The 23200-nt window shown below is 51.0% G+C and overlaps 1 protein-coding gene across 1 annotated transcript in view; it reads left to right on the plus strand.

Moving 5' to 3' along the window:
• The window catches only part of NCSTN (nicastrin), a 43921-nt gene extending 25055 nt beyond the window's left edge, over window positions 1-18866 (plus strand). Inside the window, exons 10-17 of the mRNA XM_087913833.1 lie at window positions 2051-2122; window positions 6089-6264; window positions 9635-9737; window positions 10917-11012; window positions 13181-13268; window positions 14397-14539; window positions 16952-17167; window positions 18097-18866. Coding sequence (XP_087769959.1) covers window positions 2051-2122; window positions 6089-6264; window positions 9635-9737; window positions 10917-11012; window positions 13181-13268; window positions 14397-14539; window positions 16952-17167; window positions 18097-18219 — 1017 coding nt within the window. The 3' untranslated portion in view covers window positions 18220-18866. The remainder of the gene's footprint in view (window positions 1-2050; window positions 2123-6088; window positions 6265-9634; window positions 9738-10916; window positions 11013-13180; window positions 13269-14396; window positions 14540-16951; window positions 17168-18096) is intronic.
• The last annotated feature ends 4334 nt before the right edge of the window (window positions 18867-23200 follow it).

Below are 23200 nucleotides of genomic sequence, written 5' to 3' on the forward strand. Positions count from 1 at the left end.
CTCTTCTAGGCACTGCCTAGAAAGCAAGAGGTTGTGAGTTCCAGTTCTGCCTAAAGCATGAAAACCGGCCAGGTGACTTTGGGTCAATGGCCAGGATCCTGGGAGTTCGAGTCCCACCTTAGCCAGGAAAGACAACTGGATGACTTTGGGCCAGTCCCTCCCTCTCTCTCTCTCTCTCGACCCATCCCACTTCACAGGGATGTTGTTTTGGGAAAAAACAGGTGACGGGATTGGATTACTGCTGTTTACTGTAGATGAGGGGGTTTAGCCGTCATCTGTTTGGCTCCGTTTTGGGATAATTTGTGGGCGATGAGGGTTTCTGATTCCAGCATTACCCGCCACAAAAAGAGACTCCCACAGGAAACGGTTCAATGAAACGAAAGAACGTTCCACCAAATGTGCCTGCCTTCCACCAGCGGAGTAAACTCTGAGTTAATTTCGGATCCAATTCCTGGCTCTTGAGATGTTTGCACTAAGCCCCTCGCTGGTGGTCTAAGGCAGCGGTTGCCAACCGGTGGGCCGCAAGAAAATTTTGGTGGGCCGCAGAGAAATCTCACCCCCAGATCACACACACCCCCAAGCAATTAATCCAGGCTGCGCAGAAACGCAAGGCTGTGCTGCCCGCATGGCCCGCGGGAACCCTCCCCGCCTACTCATTCCTTACCCGGCAAACTTGCCTGCTAAATTGCTATTTTTCCTTTATCCGACCATCAGCTGTTCTGCTGTGCCGGGAGATTTAGATTAGCTAGGAAGCAGGAAATGGTTGGATTTCTTGCTTTCTAGCTAATCTTTAGATCTTCATCTCTGCTTTTAAGCACAGCCGAACCTCCCTTAGGACTGAAGGTTTGCTTGCAAGCAAATTCAGTGCAGACTCACGGCAAAGCAATTTGAGAGACTGAGCTAGCCGATGGCAGATAGATAGATCACTGAATGATTCTGTGAGCAACTCAATCTGCCTGCCTGCTTTGCCTGATTTGGGGTAAAAGTTGCTCTTTTTTTTATAAAAAAATTCAATGTTTACATGCATGGTGTGTTGTGAGTTAATTTTGTGAGTTTGCTTGCAAGCAAATTTTGTGTGATAGACTGAGCTAGCCGATGGCAGATAGATAGATCTCTGAATGAATCTGTGATTCGGTGAGCAACTCAATCTGCCTGCCTGCTTTGCCTGATTTACATACAAGCCATGCCCAGCCAGTCACATGACCACCAAGCCACACCCACAAATTAGGCCACGCCAACAGAACCGGTTAGTGGTCCCTGGGATCTAAAATTATGAGTTTGGTGGTCCCTGAGGTCCAAAAGGTTGGCAACCCCTGGTCTAAGGGCTCCAGGAAAAAGGAAATATGTGTGTGTCTGTGTCTGTGTGTGTGTATGTGTGTGTGTGTGTGTCTGTGTCTGTGTCTGTGTGTGTGTAAGAGAAGAAACTGCTCTCTGGTACTAAAATTATATATATTATACTTTCTAAGCTTTCGTCAGCCTCTGTTGACATCATCAGAGTATTAAACTACCATTACAGAGACCTATACCTTTATATACCATTAATATATTGATTAATGATATATAAAGGCATAGATCTCTGTAATGGTAGCTTAATCTATTGATTAATGATGTATAAAGGCATAGATCTCTGTAATGGTAGCTTAATACTCTGACGATGTCAGCAGAGGCTGACGAAAGCTTAGAAAGTATAATAAATACGTATAATTTTAGTTTCCAGAGATGTCTGTTTCCTCTGATAAGTGTGTGTGTGTGTGTGTGTGTGTGTGTGTGTGTATCTATGTATAAAATATATAATATATAATATAGACGGTTCATCTTTGCTCCTTCTTGTGTCCATTCAGTCCAAATTGCTGTGTGTGTCAGATTTGGCAACGGCTGATTTCTAAAAGGTTGCCGCTTCCTGTTAACTTGGGGAAGTTGCTTTCCCTCAGTGAGGACTCCAGCCTGTCTCTGGGGTTCTGCCTTTGATGCCCGTGGGAGGCTCTGTTGGAGGGGAGGGAAGGACCCTGGCCCTCTTGCACGTGGGCCCATTTCGCTCCGTCTGTTGCAGGTGGCGCTCCGGAGTAATGCCTCCCTGTGGATGCACACAGACCCCATCTCGCGAAAGACCCCCGAGATTGAGGTAAGGGCGTTTGCTTGGCTGCCTGGTCCGTCCTTCCTTCCTTCCTTCCTTCCTTCCTTCCTTCCTTTCCTTCCTTCCTTCCTTCCTTCCTTGCTTCCTCCCTCCTCCCTCCCCTCCTTCCTTCCTCTTCCTTCCTTCCTTCCTTCCTTCCTTCCTTCCTGTGGTTAGAATGCAGTATTGCAGGTTAATTCTGTCGACTGCCAGCAGTTCAATTCTCACTGGCTCAAGACTGACTCAGCTTTCCTCCCGCCCGCCCGCCCGCCCGCCCGCCTGCTTCCCTGCCTCCTTCCTTCCTTCCTTCCTTCCATCCATCCTTCCTTCCTTCCTTCCTTCCTTCCTTCCTTCCTTCCTTCCTTCCTTCCTCCCTCCCTCCTCCCTCCCTCCCTCCTGCCCGCCTGCTTCCTTCCTTCCTTCCTTCCTTCCTCCCTGCCTCCTCCTCCCTCCCTCCCTCCTTCCTTCCTTCCTTCCTTCCTTCCTTCCTTCCTTCCTCCCTGCCTCCCTCCTCCCTCCCTCCTTCCTTCCTTCCTTCCTCCCCCTCCCTCCCTCCCCTCCCGCCTGCCTGCTTCCTTCCTTCCTTCCTTCCTTCCTTCCTCCTTCCTTCCTTCCTTCCTGCGGTTAGAATGCAGTATTGCAGGTTAATTCTGTCGACTGCCAGCAGTTCAATTCTCACTGGCTCAAGACTGACTCAGCTTTCCTCCCGCCCGCCCGCCCCTCCTTCCTTCCTTCCATCTCCTTCCTTCCTTCCTTCCTTCCTTCCTTCCTTCCTTCCTTCCTTCCTTCCTTCCTCCCTCCCTCCCTCCCTCCCCTCCTGCCGCCTGCTTCCTTCCTTCCTTCCTGCCTCCCCTCCTCCCTCCCTCCCTCCTTCCTTCCTTCCTTCCTTCCTTCCTTCCTCCCTCCTTCCTTCCTTCCTTCCTTCCTCCCTCCCTCCCTCCCTCCCGCCTGCCTGCTTCCTTCCTTCCCTCCTTCCTTCCTGCCTCCCTCCTCCCTCCCTCCCTTCCTTCCTTCCTTCCTCCCTCCTCCCTCCCTCCCCCTGCCCGCCTGCTTCCTTCCTTCCTTCCTTCCTTCCTCCTCCCTCCTCCCTCCTTCCTTCCTTCCTTCCTTCCTTCCTCCTCCCTCCCTCCTCCCCCCCCTCCCTCCTTCCTTCCTTCCTTCCTTCCTTCCTGCGGTTAGAATGCAGTATTGCAGGTTAATTCTGTCAACTGTCAGCAGTTCGATTCTCACTGGCTCAAGACTGACTCAGCTTTCCTTCCTTCCTTCCTTCCTCCCTTCCTTCCCTGCTCCCAAGAAAGATGGTGATAATTGGCTTCGGGCCCTGATGGCAGCGGGACGGCCTCTGACGGCCATCTGCTGGGAGGCTCGTGGGCTTCCTTGGACAGTTGGTTGGCCCTGGCGAGAGCAGATGGCTGGGCTAGGTGGGCCAGGGGTCTGATCCAGCCCGGCCGGCTTCCGCTCTGATGTCCCTGGCATCTCTGCTGAACGCCACATGGCCTGTTCTGCTCCTCACGCCACCGAGGACCCGTTGACAGGTGCTGGCCTTCCTTTCCCTTTTGCCACCGTGGAAAGCGTCCCTCGTCCCATCTCTTCCTCCTCCTCCTCCACTCCGCACGCACCCCCCTCCCTTCTAGCACTGATGATGACCTCCACGTTGGCAATGAAACGTCCGCAAGAAAACCCCCAGGCTTAGAAAAGCATCAAGCACCCCTTTCCTTCCTTCCTCACTCCACTCCACTCCACAAACCCTTCTAGCACTGATGATGTTCCCTAGTTGGGTCAGGAAATGTCAGCCAAGCTCAGAAAGCATCAAGGACCCCACAATTGTTGTTGTCCACCTCCTCCCCCGCCTCCTCCTCCTCCTCTCTTTTCCACTCCACAAATCCTTCTAGCACTGATGATGATCCCTAGTTGGGTCATGAAATGTCAGCCAAGGACTCCACATTTTTCTCCTCCTCCTCCTCCTCCTCCTCCTCCTCCTCCTCCCTCCTTCTTCCACTCCACAAAACCTTTTAGCACTGATGATGATCCCTAGTTGGGTCAGGAAATGTCAGCCAAGGACTCCACAGTTCTCCTCCTCCTCCTCCTCCTCCTCCTCCTCCTCCTCCTCCACCTCCACCTCCACCTGAACTTGGTCCCTTGTGCTGTGCTGCTGCCTTTGCTCCCTCAGCCCTCACCTAGAACCTGTGACCTTCCTCCTTTCCGCTCCTGGTCAGATCCAGTTGATGCTCCCCACCAGCACCGGCCGACCCGGGCGGCCTTCTCCTCTGCCTCCCTAGCCTTTCAGTGTTTCCTGACCTCTCAGGGCTGGTTGTTATCCCTTCTCCCGGGCAAAAGCCGTCAAATGCCCACTCGTACTTTCTTCCAACCTTCCTCAATCCCCACATTTTCCAAGAGGTGTTTGGAGCCATTCCTTTGGCTGAACCTAGCCTGGAGGAGATGCGTCTTTCCTGCTCCTAGTTCTGCCTCCCCATCACCCTCTGTTCTGAAGGATTTTACTGCCCTTGAGAACTGTTGCCCGGAAGTTCTCCGTGGTGCTCAGCACCACTCAGAGCGGGCTGCACCCTCACAGCGCCTCACAGCTGATGTTTCGACTGGTTTGAGGCCTTTTTCGGCCTCCTAGAGGCCTGCAGAAAGCCTCTGCAAGGCTTTTCAGGCCGAATAATATGCCTGTTTCATCACTTCTGGTGTTACAGGAAGTGACGAAACGGGCCTATTTGGCCTGAAAATCCTTGCAGAGGCTTTTTCCAAGCCTGTGGGAGGCCGAAAAAGGCCTGAAACCAGCCCAAAAACCAGCTGTGAGGCGCAGGCATGCGCAGTGAGGTAAGTTTGCTTGCGGCTGGCGTGCCATCACAAATGGCTCTGCCTGCCACCTGTGGCACGCGTGCCATAGGTTCTCCATCACGGTCCTAGAGTAAGGAAAATCTCATGGTGCAATCAGAGTCACACGAACAAAGAATTATTCTTCCAAGTTTTGGAGCTTGTGCTAGAGCCTTCCTTGGAGAGCTTCTCTCTCTTTCCCTCCAGAATTTGTGCACATTGTATTTATATGGTGCCTGGTTGCGTATGGCTTTTCGTTGTTAAATGGGGTGTTGATGGCCAGCTATGAAGTCATGAATAAGTACCTAGTAAACTGATAGTAAATCAGCTCTCCTATTGACTGACAAGGGGTCCATTTCCCAGGCTTCAATCTTTTTTCCCCCCTTCCGGCTGTTTTTGTCCCTGCTTGGCCAACAATCTTAAGTAACCATGAAATGAACCCAGGCTTCGTCAAACGTAAGGAAACACAAAAGCAAAACCTATTTTAATGCAACACTGGGAATTACTTTCATTCCCAGCCAGAACAAATCTTAAACAGCTCCCCAAGATAACCACACACCTTTCAGTGCTGAGGAATGCTGCCAAAAACAGAAGTAGCCAAATTAATTATAACAGAAACCAAACGAAGTACCAGAAAAAAAAAAACCAGCCAGAGTACACAGAGCTTCAAGGAGGACTTGGAATCTATCGAACTGCTTTGCTTCCTGCAAAGAGTTCGTCATTTAGGTCTGACTTTTATCCCTTCTGGGAGGAGCAATCACCTCCCAGCCTTACTCCTGAGTCGCCCCTTTTGTCTTAACTATTCTTGCCTTCTGGCAGCTCTGTGCACACGCACACTGGGAACAGGCTCCCCTTGTTCCTCTGCCTTGCTATTGCCAGACTCCGGAGGCTCCTGAGTCAGCACATACCTCCCAGGTGGCCCCATCTCTGCATCGGACGCAGGACCAAGTCCTCTCCAGACTCCCAAAGTGGTCCCCATTCTTCCCCACTGTCCGACTCCGCTGCCGTCTGCACCGGCTGCCGGCGATCCACAACAATGCCTGCCACGTGTTATCCTGGGACACGTATCTTTGCCTTCTCTTGCAAGTAAAACTTCCCGAATTTGTGGCGGCGTGATTGAACGACTTGTCCTTCCTCTTGCCCCGGCGCTCTTAGCAAAGCATCCAGAGGATGATGGGAGCCTTAAAGAAGAGCAGCGAAAACACCAGCGTGGTGATGAGCGGGATCGAAGCCAGCCAGCCCCTCCCGCCTTCCTCCTTCCAGCGATTCCTGAGGGCCCAGCAGATTCCTGGGATCGTCCTGGCAGATCACTCTTCCCACTTCCAGAACAGGTAATCCGGGATCCTATCCAGCAATCCAGGTATCTCCAAACTCGTCAACTTTTAAGACCCCTGGCAAGAGGCCGGGGAATTCTGGAAGGTGAAGTCCACAAATCTTTAAAAAGTTATCGAGTTGGGAGACCCCTGCTGCACAGGCAAGTCCGTGATTCACAATGTGATGACCCCAAGGGGCGTGGCACAAAAGCAATACTGTCAAATAAGCAAGAAGAGTCCCTTTGTTATCTCCAGCTTTGCCCCCAACGTCCAGGTTACCTTCGGCTGGAGAAAAAACTCTCCCAGGAACAGCCTTTAACTGCAGAAAATTCAGTCCAAAACAGGGTCAACACAAACTGTAACCTAAAATCCAAACAAACCAAACTGAAGTAATTAGTTTGGCAGGGCAGGAGAAGGAATTTCAAACTTGAAAGCACGGCAACACTCACACAGTCGGGAAGATGCCAGGAACACAGATAAGCCACGACGATACCGGATAAAGCCATGATTGCTCCCAACAGCTTGCTGCACGCAGCTTCCCTTTTTATACACTGTGTTCTCACCTGCAACTAATGAAAGCGATCAGGGCCCTTTCCTCCCACGTAAGCCACGCAACTCACATTGCTTCCTTCTCTGTTCTCCCCTGCATGCCTTAGGATGAGGACGGGGTTCCCCTGGGTCTTCCTCTGAATGCCCAGCCAGACTTTGCCCTTCCCCAGTTTCCTCCACAGCCACCGGAGCCCCACTCCCACTCCCTGTCAGCTGCTTGGCCTCCCCCTCCGAATCAGAGTCCGACGGGCATGACACCCACCCACAGTTGGGCCCAACATTTGAGGCATTTTGTTAAGTGGGTTTTTGGCCCGTTTTCTTGCCTCCGCTGTTAAGTGAATCACTACAGTTGATAAGTTAGTAGCCTGGTTGTTAAGTGAATCTGGCTTCCCCACTGTCAGAAGGTCACAAAAGGGGACCCCAGGACACTGCCACTGTCATAAATACGAGTCGGTGGCCAAGCATCTGAATTTTGATCACACGACCATGGGGATGCTGCAAAGGTGGTCACTGTGAAAATCAGTCATAAGTTGGGGTTTTTTCAGCGCCGTTGTTAACTTTGAATGGTCACTAAGTGTTTGGTTGTAACTGGAGGACTATCCGAAATCTTATCAACCCAGGGATAGTGTTAGCATGAAGGGATTGATATTGAAAGTAAAAGATAAAGGAGATACAGAGTACTATTCGACGTGGAATAGGTTTTGTCACGCCCCTATTGGAATCTGACTCAGGAGTAAGCCCAGAAGTGTGGCTCCGTCGGCTGTGGAAGGAACTGGGGAAGGGCAAAGTCCAGCTGAGAAGAGCGGGAGAGTGATAGAACAAGGGAGGGGGAGTTCAGAGGAAGACCCAGGCCCACCTTCCTCTCCATCCTAGGGCACGCAGGGAGGAACGGAGAAGGGAGCAACACGAGTTGCATGGCTTACGGGGGAGGAAAGGGCCCTGATTCCCTTCATTAGCTGCAGTTGGGAACACAGTGTTTAAAAAGGGAGTTTGCGCACAGTAAGTTGTTGGGAGCAAACGTGAATTAATCTTGTATTGTTGTGGCTTACCTGCGTTCCTGGCCTCTTTCCAACTGTGTGAGTTTTGCCGTACTTTCAAGTCTGAAATCCCTTCTCCTGCCCCGTCGAGCGAATTACTTCGGTTTGGTTTGTTCAGATTTCAAGTTGCAGTTTGCGTGTATCTTCTTTTGCACTTTATTTTCTACTGTCAAAGGCTGTTCCTGGGAGAGTTTTTCTCCATCAGGATAGAACTGGAAGGGACCTTGGAGGTCTTCTAGTCCAACCCCCTGCTCTACAGCAGGAATTTCAGACAAATGACTGCCCAGTCTCCTTAAAAAAACACAAAAAAACTCCAGTGTTGGAGCGTTCCCCGTTTTGGGGGGAATCCTTGCAGACTTGACTACCGGAGGAAGCCCAGAAAAACACCCCCCCCCCCCCAATTTACCTCAAGCTCAGCCAAAGCCAGAGAGGGGTGGGTGCTGGAGAAGAGGGGAGCCATCCCTGGGAGGGGGGTCTTTTTTAAAATGGGGGGGCGGGGGGGAGGAGGCAGAGGGAAGGCAGACGCGCAGTGAAAGAGGCGCAGCGTAATTGTTCTGACAACCGGGAGAAATCCGCTTTCGCCTCGCAAAACGGGCTGGCCGGCAGCCAGAGGTTAGCGAGCCTGCAGAAGGCAGGAGGAGCGTCGTCTGCTCTTCCAGGGACGCTTGGAAACCAAGCAAAACGGTGTGTGTGTGTGTGTGTGTGTGTGTGTGTGTAATCCAGATGTTGCAGGCAGTGCCTACAGGTGGTGGTCCTCCTCGACTTGCAACAGTTCGCTTCGGGTCCAAAGTCACTTGGGCCCTGAAATAAAGTCGCTTATCGGGCGCTTTTTCACGCTTAACGACCGCTACAGCCTTCCCCAGGGTTCAGGTGATCCAAATTCAGAGCCTTGGGAACTGACTCACGTTTGATGATGGTTACAGTGTCTCCAGGGGGGTGGGGGTGGGTGGGCGGGGGGAGCACGCGGACCCATTTGGGGGGACCTTCTTGACCAAGCGGTGGGGGAAGCCCGGTTCGCTGGGTGACCGTGGGGCTAACTTGGACCATTAGCAGGGATTTCTCCGAACCGTCTGGGGCAGAATGTGAGTCAGCTGGAACAAAGCTCGCTTAACCACTGTCTCGTTTAGCGGTAGAACTTTGGGTCCGTGGTGGTCGTAAGTCAAGGTCCACCTATATGTCTAGGGCGGAGGTCTCCAACCTCGGCCACTTTGAAGACTTGGGGATTTCAACGGCTAGAATTCTCCGAGTCTTAAAAGTGGCCAGGTTTGGGGACCCCCTGGTCTAGGGCGATGTGTCCCCACCCCCCACACACACACACCCAGATCTTGGGGACTTCAAGATGCACGAAGTCCCAGACTTCTTCCCCAGCCAGCAAGGTTGGGAAAAAAAAAACCCTGCCTAGAAGAACGTGCGATTGGCCTCCTTTTCAGATTTTTGGGGAGGGGGTGGGTTGTTTGCAAAGGTCTCTTCTTTCTCCCCCCCCCCGTTTCCTTTCTAATAAAAAGCCTCAGCTCATCAAACAGGCAAAAGCCACCAACGGGCCAAGATCATTACCATAATTAAAATTAAAATTTTAATAGTGATGCTTCTGCCACGAAGAAGGAACGACGACAAGCCGTCCTTTGAAGACGGGCTGTGGGGGTGGGGGTTGGGGGAGGCTGGCTTTTCTGGCCAAGCCCAGATTCATCTCCCCCCTTCCCGAGGGATCCCTCTCCACACCTGCTCCCCAAGGACCCCCCTCTCCTCCCTGCAAAACCCCCCTCCATCCTCAGACCGTCGCAGCTTCTCCTTCCGTCCCGCAGGTACTACCAGAGCATCTACGATACCCCCGAGAACCTCCACCTGGACTATCCCGAAGAGCTGAGCCCAGAGGAGGCCCTGAATTACGTGACGGACACAGCAAAGGTGGGCTGGGCCCATCTGTCAAAGTGAGGAGGGGGCGGTGGGGGCAGCGAACTTGGATTGTCTGGTTAGCTCTGCTTGTCTTGGCACCAACGGCTGCAGCCGCCGCCGCTATGTGAGGGCCCAAAGTGTGGGGTGCTGTCCGGCCTGCCTTGACCCTCCTGTCAGGATTCTGGCAATTACGACCCAGTTAAATCCTGAGTCTTGAGCCAAACTTCCGAGACTTCAAAAGGATTTATTGGGAGTTAACATGTCCGGCACCACCTGGGTGTAGCCGACTCTGAGACACGTCCTTCGCTGTCACCCTTGACCCTGGTTCCCCCAGCCCACCCTCTGGGCGTATCCTAATTCATATTCTCCAATGGGACACACCCATAGCCCAGAGTCATCAATCAGGCTCCCCAGGTAGAATTTTGCAGGGCAGAAACTTCAGTCCCCTAGTTACTATCTTTGAAAAACTATGTATGGAATGCACTTTCGGTTTGCAAGCTGCCGCACTGCTCTTTCGAACCCCTTTCCCCCCTCCCTTGCCTAAAATGGGGCAAAACTCACTGGACAAATGTCTCGCTTAAGAACAGAAGCTTTTGGGCTCAATTATGGTCATAAGTGGAGCCCATTAAAAGCCACGACTGAACTGCTTGTGGCTTTTAAATTCTCGTTAAGGATTCTGCCTGCAAATGCCTTGTTTAGTTAGTACGTTCACCGACTCCTGCCAAGCTCCAGATCTTCCTCCCATACTTAATTTGAAAGCCGACCAGGATTCAGGATTCTGGCCGTTACCCCCATTTAAATCCTGAGTCTCGAGCCAAACTTCCAAAACTTCAAAAGGATTTATTGGGAGTTACCATGTCCAGCACTGCCTGGGTGGAGCCGACTCTGAGGCACATCATCCATTGTCACCCTTGACCCTGGTTTTCCCCCCACCCCACCCCCTGGGTGTATCGTGATTCATATCCTCCAATGGGACACCTCCATAGCCCAGAGCCATCGATCAGGCTCCCCAGTTAGAATTTTGCACGACAGAAACTTCAGTCCCCTAGTTAACTATCTTTGAGCAACTATTGATGGAATGCACTTTCGGTTTGCAAGCTGCCCCACTGCTCCCCGCTCCCTTTCTGTTGGCAACTCTTAAAAGGACCAGAGAAATATTTTATGGGTTGACACCTCCTTTCTTTCTCCCAGTCCTTAGCTGCCGTAGCCACGGTGGTGGGCCGCACGCTCTACGCGATGGCCGGAGGCGCGGGCAATGCCTCCTCCGTTCAGGCGGATCCGCTCACGGTAGGTGCCGAGGGGATCTCTGCAGGGGGAGGGCAAGGGGCCGGTCATACGTTGGCCTGCCCTTCCCTCCTCTTTCTGGGTAGGTCACCGGAGGTCTGAGGAACGCCCCCTTTCCTGGCACCCATCCACCCCCCCACCCCGCTTTCCTTGGGTCCTCCCCTGGCCTCAAAGAGGCAATTGGTCAGGGCCTAGTGGTTAGGGCCCGGAGGCTAGAAGCCCGGAGAGGGTGATTCTAGTCCTGCCTTAGCCAGTTGGGTGACCTTGGGCCAATCCATTCTCTCATCCCGGCACACCTCACAGGGTTGTTGGGAAAATAGGAGGAATGTGTGTTAGATATGTTATCTCTAAAAATAATAAGGCTGGGAAGGGAAGGAAGGAAGGAAGGAAGGAGAGGGAGGGAGGGAGGAAGAGAGAGAAAGGGAGAGGAAAAAAGGGGAGGGAGGGTGGAAGGGAGAGTGAGAAAGAGGAAGGGAGGGAAGAGGGAAAAAGAAAGAGAAGGGAGGGAGAGGAAGGAGGAAAGGAAGGAAGGAAGGAAGGAAGGAAGGAGAGGGCGGGAGGGAGGAAGGAGAGGGAGGAAGGAGAGGGAGGAAGAGAGAGAAAGAGAAAAAGGGGAGGGAGGATGGAAGGGAGAGTGAGAAAGAGGAAGGGAGGGAAGAGGAAAAAGAAGGGAGGGAGAGGAAGGAGGAAAGGAAGGAAGGAAGGAAGGAAGGAAGGAGAGGGCGGGAGGGAGGAAGGAGAGGGAGGAAGGAGAGGGAGGAAGAGAGAGAAAGAGAAAAAGGGGAGGGAGGATGGAAGGGAGAGTGAGAAAGAGGAAGGGAGGGAAGAGGAAAAAGAAAGAGAAGGGAGGGAGAGGAGGAAGGAAGGAAGGAAGGAAGGAAGGAAGGAAGGAAGGAAGGAAGGAGAGGGCGGGAGGGAGGGAGGAAGGAGAGGGAGGAAGAGAGAGAAAGAGAAAAAGGGGAGGGAGGATGGAAGGGAGAGTGAGAAAGAGAAAGGGAGGGAAGAAGGAAAAAGAGAAGGGAGGGAGAGGAAGGAGGAAAGGAAAGAAGGAAGAGAGAGAGGAAAGGAAGGAGAGAGAAAAAGAAAGAAAAGAAAAGAAAAGAAGAACATGCAAGAACCCCCAGTGTTTTGGCTGGCAAAATGTTCTTTTCCCAACTGCTTTACACAAGAGGCTGCTGAATTGGGGCCAGCATAATTCACTCAAGGGGTCTGGAGAGGCAGGTCAGTAGCCCGGCCAAGGGTGGGATCCCCACCCCACCCCACCCCACCCCCGATCCTGCTTTTTGGACTTCCTCTTTGCCCCCTTCCGTCGCTTTCTGTTGAGCCACCCATCCTGGGATTTTTTTCTCCCTGTCTCTCAGGTGGCCTAGTAATCCGGTTATTAATTGACTCTGTTGTAGTTGACAGCTGCAATCAAAGCAATTCTTGGAAGCGCCCAGAAATAACTGCCAAGTGTATAGCGTTAAACAGGTGCTGTTCAATGAGATAAAGATAATACGGACCAATCACTGAAGGGCAGGGGTTCCCCCAAACTGGGCCACTTTTAAGACGTGTGGACCTCAGCTCTGCTGGCTGGAGAATTCTGGGAGTTTGAAGTCCACACGTCTTAAAAGTGGCCCAGTTTGGGGGAACCCCTGACTTGGGGTGCTAGCAAGTTCCCTCCTCCCCACTGACTCAACACCCTTTTCTGGAAAGGCGAGGCCCCAACAGGCCCATGGTGGTTGCGATCCAAAGAGCGCCTCTGTGAGAAGGGCGCTTGGCACCCCCTTTTCAAATCCCCTTCTGTGCCCCCACGAGTCATTGGCTGTCTCTACTCAAAAGATCCAACTCCCATCCTCTGTGGAAGCCAGAGGAGGCAACGGGCTGATCCACAGGTGTTGCGGGACACGGAGGACCTTGTCTCATCCGGACCCACAGGGCCAGATCTCCTCGAACATAGAATCCAAGGGCTGGAGGGGAACTTGAAGGTCATCTAGTCCAAATCGCCTGCCCAAGGGAGGAGTCCTCATTGCCTCCTGGAGAAACGGCTTTTGCTCCTGTTTAGCAATTTACTCCAACTAAAAGTTTTACCAGTAATAATAAATTTTTTTTACAAGTAGTTGAGTAGTTTGCTACTGTTTAGTGGGCTCTTTTGAACGTTTCCGGCGGGATGTTTTGCCTTTTTCTTCCAGGTCACCCGCATGCTGTATGGTTTCCTGATCCAGTCCAACAACTCCTGGTTCCAGGCCATCACTAGGCCAGATTTTAAAGGGCCTCTGGGTGAGGCATTGTGTGTTTGTGTGCCTGTGTGTGTGTGTGAAAGAGAGAGAGAGAGAGAATGAGAGAGAGAATGAGAAAAAGAGAGAGAATGAGAAAGAACTGAGGGAGAATAAAGAGAAAGAATGAGAAAAGAGAGAATGAGAGAGGGAGGGGAAGAATGAGTGAGGAAGAAGCAAAAGAGAGACTGTGTTCTGACCAAGGCTTCCCAAGATCGTAATTAAGCACATGCTTAGTCCAAAGAACTATTGTTTTATTTCAATGCTGGGAATTATGTGCATTCTCAGCCTGTAATGAGTCCCAAACCGTCCCTCGAGATAAGCACCCACCTTTCTCTCCTTGGAATGGCTGCCAACAACTAAAGTGCCAAATGAATTATAAAAAAACCCAGCCGAAGTACGAAGTCCACACAGAGCTTCAAGGATTCATCCGAACAGAGCGAACAACTTTGCTTCCTGCAAAGGTTTCTCTACCTTTGCATTTCCTTTATCCCTTAGGGGAGGGGCAATCACCTCCCAGCCTTACCCCCGAGTCGCCCCTTTTGTCTCAGCTGCTCTGGCCTTCTGGCAGCTCTGCACATGCACGCACTGGGAACAGGCTCCCCTTGCTCCTCTGCCTCACTGCTGCCAGACCCCGAAGGCTCCAGAGGCAGCACCCCACTCCCAGGTGGTCCTGGCCCCATCTCTGCATGGGACGCAGTCCTCCCCAGAGTCCCGGACTCGTCCCCGTTCTTCCCCACTGTCAAATTCCGCTGCTGTCTGCACCAGCTGCTTGGCAAGCCACAACAGATTGAAAGATTAAAAAATGAGGAAAAAGAGACAAAGAGAATGAGAAAAAGAGGGAGAGAGAAATGGAAAGAGAATGAGAGAGAAAGAACAGAGAGAGAGAATGAGAAAAGAGAGAATGAGAGGGGGAGGGAAAGAATGCGAGTGAGAACCAAGTGAGAGAATGAGAGAGAAAGAATGAGGAAAAAGGGAATGAGAAAAAGGGAGAGAGAAAATGAAAGAGTGAAAAAGGAAATGAGAGAGAAAAGAGAGAGAGAGAGAGAGAGAACGAGAGAGAGGAGGATCTCCAGGGGTGAAGGCTGCTGCCTGAGGGTACTCTCTGCCCCCCTTTTCTGTCCCCTCCCAGGCGATGAGCCCCTCCAGTATTACATCGCGGTCTCCAGTCCCGTCAACTCCACCAGCCTCGTCCAGTATGTCTTGGCCAACCTCACCGGGACCCGCCTGGGGGACAACATCACCAAGGAGCATTGCAAAGATTCCAAGGACGATGTGAGTCTCCTCGTCCTCTTAAGTCGAGCACGGTTCTTGTTGTTGTTGGTTTTTTTAACAAAACTGGATAAAATAGTCACCAGGAAAAATAAATAAACATGTTTTAAAAAAAGAAATCTGGGAAATAAACAGCCCAGGTGGTGAAAACCCTGGGAGAAGCTGCTGCCCGCCCCCCACTCTTCAGATGCCACCACCCGAACACATGGAGGCATCTGGAGAAGGTCTCAGACACATCAAGTTTGCACAAGATTCGGTGACCTTTGGAGGATCTCGGACCACAACTTGTCAACTTCAAAGATAGACAGAGACAGATCCTGATCCCTTAGCTGGGCCAGCCAGGAGCCCAGCTAAACCTGGTCCTAACATTTAGCATTGTTTTAACCCAGGCTTCGTCAACCGTAATCATGCACAGACTTACTTTAAAAACAGGATTTGTTTTATTGCAACACTGGGAATTGTTTTCATTCCCAGCCGGAATTAATTTCAAACAGTCCCTCGAGATAAGCACCCACCTTTCAATTCTGTGAAGTGCTGCCAAAAACAGAAGTATCAAATGAACGAGAAAAGAAACCAACCGAAGTACAAAAAAAAAACCCCAACTGAAGTACAAAGAACTTCAAGGATGACTTGGAACCGATCGAACTACTTTGCTTCCTGCAAAGGTTTCATCCTCTTGGCCTGACTTTTATATCATATGGGAGGGACAATCACCTCCCAGCCTTACTCCCGAGTCGCCCCTTTTGTCTCAGCTGTTCTCACCTTCTGGCAGCTCTGCGCATACGCACACTGGGAACAGGCTCCCCTTATTCCTCGGCCTCACTGCTGTCAGATTCTGGAGGCTCCGGAGGCAGCACCTGACTCCCAGATGGTCCTGGCCCCATTTCTGCATCGGATGCAGGACCCTCGTCCAAGTCCTCTCCAGACTCCCGGACTGGTCCCCGTTCTTGACTTTTCTGGTCAGAAGTTTGCAAAAAAGGATCCCATAACCTCTGGGACACTGCAACTGTCATAGGTACATGCCTGTTGCCAAGCCTCTGAATTTTGATCGCTTAACCATGGGGATGCTACAGTGGTCATAAGGGTGAAAAACGGTCATAAGTCACTTTTTTCAGTGCCGTGGGAACTTTGGTCACTAAATGAATGGTTTTAAGTCGAAGTGAGACTAGAAAGAGTGCAGAGAAGAGCAACCAGGATGATGAAGGGACTGGAGGCTCAAACATACGATGAACGGCTACAGGAACTGGGCCTGGCTAGTCTAGGGAAGAGAAGGACCAGGGGAGACAGGAGAGCAGCCTCCCAGTATTTGAGGGGCTGCCCCAGAGAGGAGGAAGGGGTCAAGCTATTCTCCAAGGCACCCGAAGGCCAGACAAGAAGCAATGGATCAAGGAGAGATTCAACCTGGAAATAAGGAGACATTTTCTAGAACCATCAACCGAGGGAACAGAAGTCTCCTTCAGAAGTTGTGGGAGCTTCATCCCTGGAGGCTTTCAAGAAGAGACTGGACTTCCACCTGTCAGGAATGGTGTAGGGTCTCCTGCTTGGGCAGGGGGTTGGACTAGATGACCTACAAGGTCCCTTCCAACTCTGTTATTCTGTATCTGAGGTCTACCTCTATAAACCATCCTGCGGGGATGGTTGTTTTTTTCCTGCACGCGGCTTAAGGGTTTACCTGGAAAAGGGCAATTTTTGCAAATTGACCTATGTGAAGATTAATATCAAAGCGATCGCTTGCTTTGGCTTTCATCCATCTATTTCATTTATTCCGTTTATACGCCTCTCTCAGACTCCGGGTGGCTAAGAGCAGCAATAAATAAATAAATAAAATCATAGCTATGAAAACAACACAGCCATTCAGCAGCTGAGGTTCAAAAATAAATAAAAAAAATAAAAACCGACAGCAAGAAATCGGCATAACCAATACCCAAACTTTTATGTTCAAAGCTTTATTTTTTAAAAAATAAACTTTATTCAGTTTTCCAACAGTTTAAAAAAACCACAAAAACAACACAATTGGATCAACATTGAAGACGTCATCTACATTTCTTAATCATATTCTTATACTTAATTTCTTGTTGCATTACAATTATTAAACATTACTTTTCCTATTTATTTACCTTTCCGTACTCCTTATTTATACCGATGGTTACATAATACATTTTCTATTAATTCTACATTCAGTATATATAAATTCATATCCTTTAATTGATAACAAGTATTAATTTTCTTTCTCTTCTCAAACCATGCATACCAGGCGTCCCAGGCTGAATAATATATCGATTCTTCTCTGTCCTTTAACTCTAAAGTCAGCCTGTCCATTTCTGCGCAGTCTAAAATTTTCTTTATCGTGGTCAAAGCGGCACACGAATAACCGGGCTTTGCGTCTTAATTCCCCCTGGGTTTTATTTCCTGCAGTTCTACAGTTACATGTGGGTGCAGGGCTCCCCGTACCCCAACGCCAGCTCCCCCCGCAAGCCCTTCTGCGTCAGGTCGACGGTCCGCCGCACGCCGGCCTCCTCTCCGGCCTTCGAGCTCCAACAGTGGGGATCCACCGAGTTTTCCACCTGGACGGAGAGTCGCTGGAAGGAGCTTCATGGACGCATCTTCTTGGTCGCCAGCAAACAGCTGGAGGTGAGGTGCTGAACGGGGAGGTTGGATTGGGTGGTTTGCTAAAGTATAGGAGCTTTCTAACCCTGGCCGGCCGTCCGTTCATCCATCTTATCTACTCTCTCTGTGTGTCTCCTTTTTATCTTACCTATATTGTTCTGTCCCTTTCTCTGCCTCTTTCTCTATATTATCTCTCTGTTATTATCTCTCTGTTTATCTTATCCGTCCATCCATCCATATGTGTCTCTATATCTCTATATATTGTGTGTGTCTCTCTATTTATCTTTATATCTCTTATATCTCTCTTTTTATAATTTGCCTCTATAATCTATCTTTATCCCCTAAAATCCATCCATATCTATCTATCTATCTATCATCTATCTATCTATCTATCTGTCTATCTATCTATCTATTCTATTCTATTCTATTCTATTCTATTCTATTCTATTCTCTCTCTCTCTCAGTTCAGTTGTGGCTTTTAATGGGCTCCACTTACGACCACAATTGAGTCCAAAGTTTCTGTTCTTAAGCGAGACATTTGTCAAGAGAGTTTTGCCCCATTTTAGGCAAGGGAGGGGGGAAAGGGGTTCGAAAGAGCAGTGCGGCAGTTTGCAAACTGAAAGTGCATTCCATAAATAGTTTTTCAAAGATAGTAACTAGGGGACTGAAGTTTCTGCCCTGCCAAATTCTACCTGGGGAGCCTGATTGATGACTCTGGGCTATGGAGGTGTCCCATTGGAGGATATGGATTAGGATACGCCCAGAGGGGTAAGGGGAAAACCAGGGTGAAGGGTGACAGTGAATGACGTGTCTCAGAGTCGGCTCCATCCAGGCATCGCCGGACATTTTAACGCCTAATAAATCTTCTTTAAGTTTCGGAAGTGCGGCTTGAGACTCGTGATTTAAATGGGGGCAACGGCCGGAGCCCTGACACCCTTTTTGAACCCCTGCAGATCGTCACCCTGGTGCTGGGCCTCGTCATCCTCATCGTCTCGTTCGTGGCCACCTACTTCATCAACGCCAAAGCCCACGTGCTTTTTTCCACGCCGGGGGACTCCGAAACCGTGGCCTACTGACCGACCTGCGCCCGGGGACTCTGCAGCGCTACGGACCAAGGAATTGGGCGTGAATTGGGCCCTTTGACCACCGTGGAGTGAGGGGGTGTGTCTCGAAGGGTCATGTTCAACCTCACCCCGTTGAGAGAGAGACAGACAGACAGTCACAGGGCGGGTGTACGGAAACGCAATGCTGGCAAAGGCACGGATTGATTTGGAAGCGGGGGGTGGGTGGGTGCCGGGGGGCTTTCTTGGGTCTCTCGGACCCTCCTCCATCCAGCCTCCCCGGCCCAAATGGGGAACCACAACTGGGACACACCCTCTTGCGAGCGGTGAAGAGTTGGCCATCCAAGGAGACGCTCTGCGCGGAGTATCTGCGGACCTTCAACCTTGTAGTTTCTCACTTTTTCTTCTTTTTTTTTTTAAATTTTGAAGGTCTGGATAAATTTGCTTGACTCTTTTGATTGACGTAGATCAAAGTGGAAAAAAACAACAAGGGACGGAGGGAAGTTGGAAATGGGTGTAAACTATCCTTTTTTTAAGAAAAAAGAAAACGTGGGTTCTGGGTTTTTGGTTGTTTTTTTTGTACATACGAGATTAAATAGCCTGTTTTTGATTGAAAACCATCAGCCACCCCTTTAACTTGCAGATTAAATTTGTTGATTCCCTCCCTGCCTTAAACTGATTTGCCCCAGGCTGCCTGAGAAGTTGTGAATTTGGGGGGTGGAGAGATTTCGGGGAAAGGGGTGTGTGGGTTGTCTGGGAAGGCGCTACCGCAGTCTTCCTCAAAGGAAACCTGCCACATCTGAAAAGCCGCAACTAGCTGCTCGATGGGTGGACTTCAACTCCCAGGAAGCTGGCTGGGGAATTCTGGGAGTTGAAGTCCACCCAACTTCCAGAAACACTGAGATAAGGGAAGGCTGAATAATACAGAGAGACATTTCTCTATATTGTTGAAACTGAACAGGTGATATCCTGATCCATTACACGGCTGGGCCAAGCCATTTCTGCCAGCGGCCCATTGGTTTCAGTTGCCATCGTGCCCATGTTTCTTTGGAGACCGTGTTTGCAGGACGTTGCACACCCCGTGCCAACGTTCTGGCGGTCTACAACGAAGCAGAGCGTTGTGCCCAACGTGCTCGTTTAAAAGTGGCTTGGCTGGTTTTGCTAAAAAGCAAAAAACAAAAAACGGAACACATTCAATTAAACCCATCAGTTAGTTCCGAAAAAAGTTTAAAAGCCATAACCAGTTGAAAGACCGAATTATTTCAGATTGCTAGATGACTCTGTGTTTGGAATCCATCAATCATAACGTTTATTGTCAATGCGCAACGTGTGTTACAATGAAATTGAAAAGGGATCGGGCTCTGGATTCCGAGGTTGAGTCAGGTCTTTCTAGATTAACAACCGTCACTGAGACTGGAGATACAGCGGTACGTCATGCCTGCCATTAAGTAGATCGCCAGATGGCCCCGCCTGGTTTTGCAACCTGCTTTGTGGCAGTCGTTAAGTGAATCCGTTTTAGCCAGTGGATTTTTTTCACCCCCCCCAGAAATCAGAATAAAGGTCAAAAAAAATACAAAACACGAACATGTAGTATGGATGCTACAAACAGCCATAAATGTGGATCGGTAGCCAAGCACCCCAGAATGCAATCATGTGGTCGCAGGGGGTGGGACAGCCCCATCGGAATTTCCAAAATGGGTCGTACGCATCTCTGGGGACGTATGTTGGCAACTCTGTACTGTCGGTCACAAGTGGAGAACCACCTGTAGTTTTCTGTATATCAGATTGTGAGAAGGTTAGAAAGCTGGCTTATTGACATCCTTCTGCAGCCGGAGCCAACAAGGTCAGCGTGGCAAGATCATCTCTGAGACCTGGAGAGGGTTGACAGGGTATCATTCAACCATGGTTGGCTTGATTCCTTGAGCAAACCATAATAGGTTGCCTATCTCCCCCATGCTAAGCCACAAACAGGATGAGAGCTACTGTGTTCTCCCCCTCTTGGAGATGTGTACAGTTGGGTTTACGGTTTGGCACCAACCGAGACCTCGGGGCGGGGTAATTGGGTGGCAGTGGTCATCCAAGCATCTGAATAACATCAATGGAGTTGGAAGGGACCCTGCAGGTCATCTGGTCCAACCCCCAGCCCGATGGATGAACAAGTCAAGATCCCAAAATGTTGGCTTGGGAATTCTGGGGGCTGAACTTTATGTATCTTAAAGCAGGCTGAGTGGAGAATTCTGGGAGTTGAAGTCCACCCATGTTAAATAAGGGGTCCTGCTTGAGCAGGGAGTGCGACTAGATTAACAGATTAACCGAAAGGGACCTTGTAGGTCATCTAGTCCAACCCTTCCCCACACCCACACCCAAGCAGGAGACCCTCCACCATTTCTGACATATGGTAATCCAATCTCTTCTTGAAAGTCTCCAGGGATGAAGCTCCCACAACTTCCAAAAGCAACTTCTGTTCCGTTGGTTGATTGCTTTCCCTGTCAGGAAATTCCTCCTTATTTCCAGGTTGAAAAATCTCTCCTTGTTCAGTTTCCATCCATTATTCCTTATCTCGCCTTCAGGTGCTTTAAAGAATAGCTTGACCCCCTCCTCACTTCTCAGAGAGTGGGAGTTTTGTCCTTTGGGACTTGAAAGAGTCTGTTAATGTCACCTTATAATAAGGTAGAATCAGCTTATCTGGGCCAGTTTCCTGTCTGGCCTACCTGCTAAGGCTGACCCCTCCTTTCTACAGAATGGTTCAACCCAGAGCTGGGGGACCCGTGATGGAAGCCCCCAGCTGCTCCCTGCAGTTGTGGTCCCCCCGCCTCCCCTCCCCCCCCCGGCTACCTTGGGCGTCATGTCGTGGGTGATGCAGAACTCCAGGTGCTGAAGGATGCTCTCCATCGTGTGGTACGGCTGCTGCTTGGTGGTGCGCAGGTACTTCTGCATGGCCCGGGCCATGGAGGCGAAGATGGCCTGGGCGGCCTCCCGGGGGTCCATGATCTCCCGGGGGTCCTTCTGGTCCTCCTCTGTGGGTGGAGGCCTCTTCCACGGCCACCACCAGCCTGCATGGACCTTCAGGGACCACGTTCCCAAGTCTCCAGCTGTGGGATCCTGTTCCCCAAACTGGCTTGTAGGATCAGTTGGGGTGTTGCTACTCTACCATCCTCCCTGCCCAAGCTACCTTCAGGAGGCCATCTTGAGGTTGCAGTAGAATCCCTCAGGCTTATGGTCTTGGGAGTCTTCAGTCTACCTAAGTTAGGGTTAGGTCTTCAGAAGACTTGCCTTCAGAAGATGTTGGTGCTCCTCTACGGGAGGTTTTGAAGAAGAGATTGGACAGCCATTGGTCTGGAATGATCTAGGGTCTCCTGATTTAGCAGAGGGTTGAGCTGGATGGCCTCCGAATCCCCTTCCACCTCTGGCGTTCTATTATTCTGTTGCTCCCGGCCCTCTTCTTCAACACTCCTCCATCACTCTCCACTGGACGGAGAACGGCAATTCCTTGCAATCTTTCCCTTTTTCACAAGGTCCCCAGATACGGTGACTTTGGGGGGCTGGGGGCGGGGGGAAGAGACCGAGGTTCCCTTCCTTTGGAGCGACAGCCTCGTCCTCCTCACGATTCCCTCCTTCTCTTGGATCCAGTTGCTGGCAAAGATGGCTGAAGCAGCAGCTGCTGCCCGCACTCGGTGGAGGCCAAGAGGCCTCCCCACGGACCCCTCGGTAGCTTCTGTCCCCGTCTGGAAGCCCCACCGCACGGGAGGAGAGGATGAGGCTGGAAAGTGGCGCCAGGCCTGGAACCGTCCCCAAAGCAGATTTGGGTTTGCTCCTCACTCCCTCGCAGACTTCCTTCGGAAGGATGAGCCCTTCGTGGATGGTGGTGGCCCCATCCTCATTCGGCATCGGAGGGTGGCCGAGCACAAGGGCTTCTAGGGCTGGTTTGGCGTTTCCAGCTTTTGGGGCGCTGGGGTGGGCAGTTGCCCCAAAAGCGGGTCGAAGGCCAGGCTGAGCTAAATGACCCAAGCTGAAGGAAGGTGGGAAGAGGCTCTTGTCCTTCTACTTATTCCCATAAAGCTTATAATTTCTTCGTTCGTTTGGTTAGGGCTTGAAACCGGAGGAGGTAAGCAGAGGATGGAGGCCGGGGTGATTTGCGTTACACATCTCTTTTTTTCATCCCTGAATTCATTTATCTCAGTTTCCCCTGCGGAAGGAATTATTTCTCTGTGTCTTTCCTCAGACAGAAAGCTGGAGAGATGTAGAGAAGACCTTCACTCCTTGAGACCAGAGAAGAGGGGGAGGAAGAGAATAACAGGAAGGGGCGAGGGGTTTTAGAGCAGGGGTCTCCAACGTTGGCCCCTTTAAGACTTGTGGACTTCAACTCCCAGAATCCCCCAGCCAGCAAAGACTTGAAGTCCACAAGTGGCCAAGGTTGGAGACCCCAGTTTTAGAGGTCTCCCAGTGCAACCCCTTGCTTAAGCAGAAATCTTATACGATTGGAGATGAAGGCTGTCCAACCTTTGAGTGAAACCGCAGGTTTCCCTGGGATGTAGATCTCAGAGGTGGGATTCTACTGGTTCGGGCCGGTTCTATAGAACCGGTGGTTACAATTCGGCGCAGTTCGGAGAACCGGCAAAGGGTGTCCCTGGCTGGCCTCGCCCCCTCCCTGCCCAGTCAGTCCTTATCACGCCTGCCCAACCTCGCTGGCTGCATTCTCCCGCACCTAGTCACTCCCTCCTTAAGGTTTTTTTTCCCCTCCCAACAATCAGCTGCGTCAGGATCCCCCTCGCTGTCCTACTGCTTCGCACCGGGGGCCTCTTTGAGGAGCAGGAGGCAAAAGGGGGCATGTGGGGTGCTGCGTGGGGACCCCCCCACACACACACTCCGTTTTTTGGCCTCCTGGGCCTCAGGGAAGCCTCCTGAGGGGGCATTTTGGCTCCCAGGACGCTTCCCTGAGCCCCAGGAGGTCAAAAAACAGGGTGGAAGGCAGGTGCTGCCAAAAAAAAGAAAAGAC

This window comes from Pseudonaja textilis, chromosome 16 (genome assembly GCF_049901715.1).
Source record: "Pseudonaja textilis isolate UNSWEBS1 chromosome 16, rPseTex1.2, whole genome shotgun sequence".
Classification (NCBI taxonomy): domain Eukaryota; kingdom Metazoa; phylum Chordata; class Lepidosauria; order Squamata; family Elapidae; genus Pseudonaja; species Pseudonaja textilis.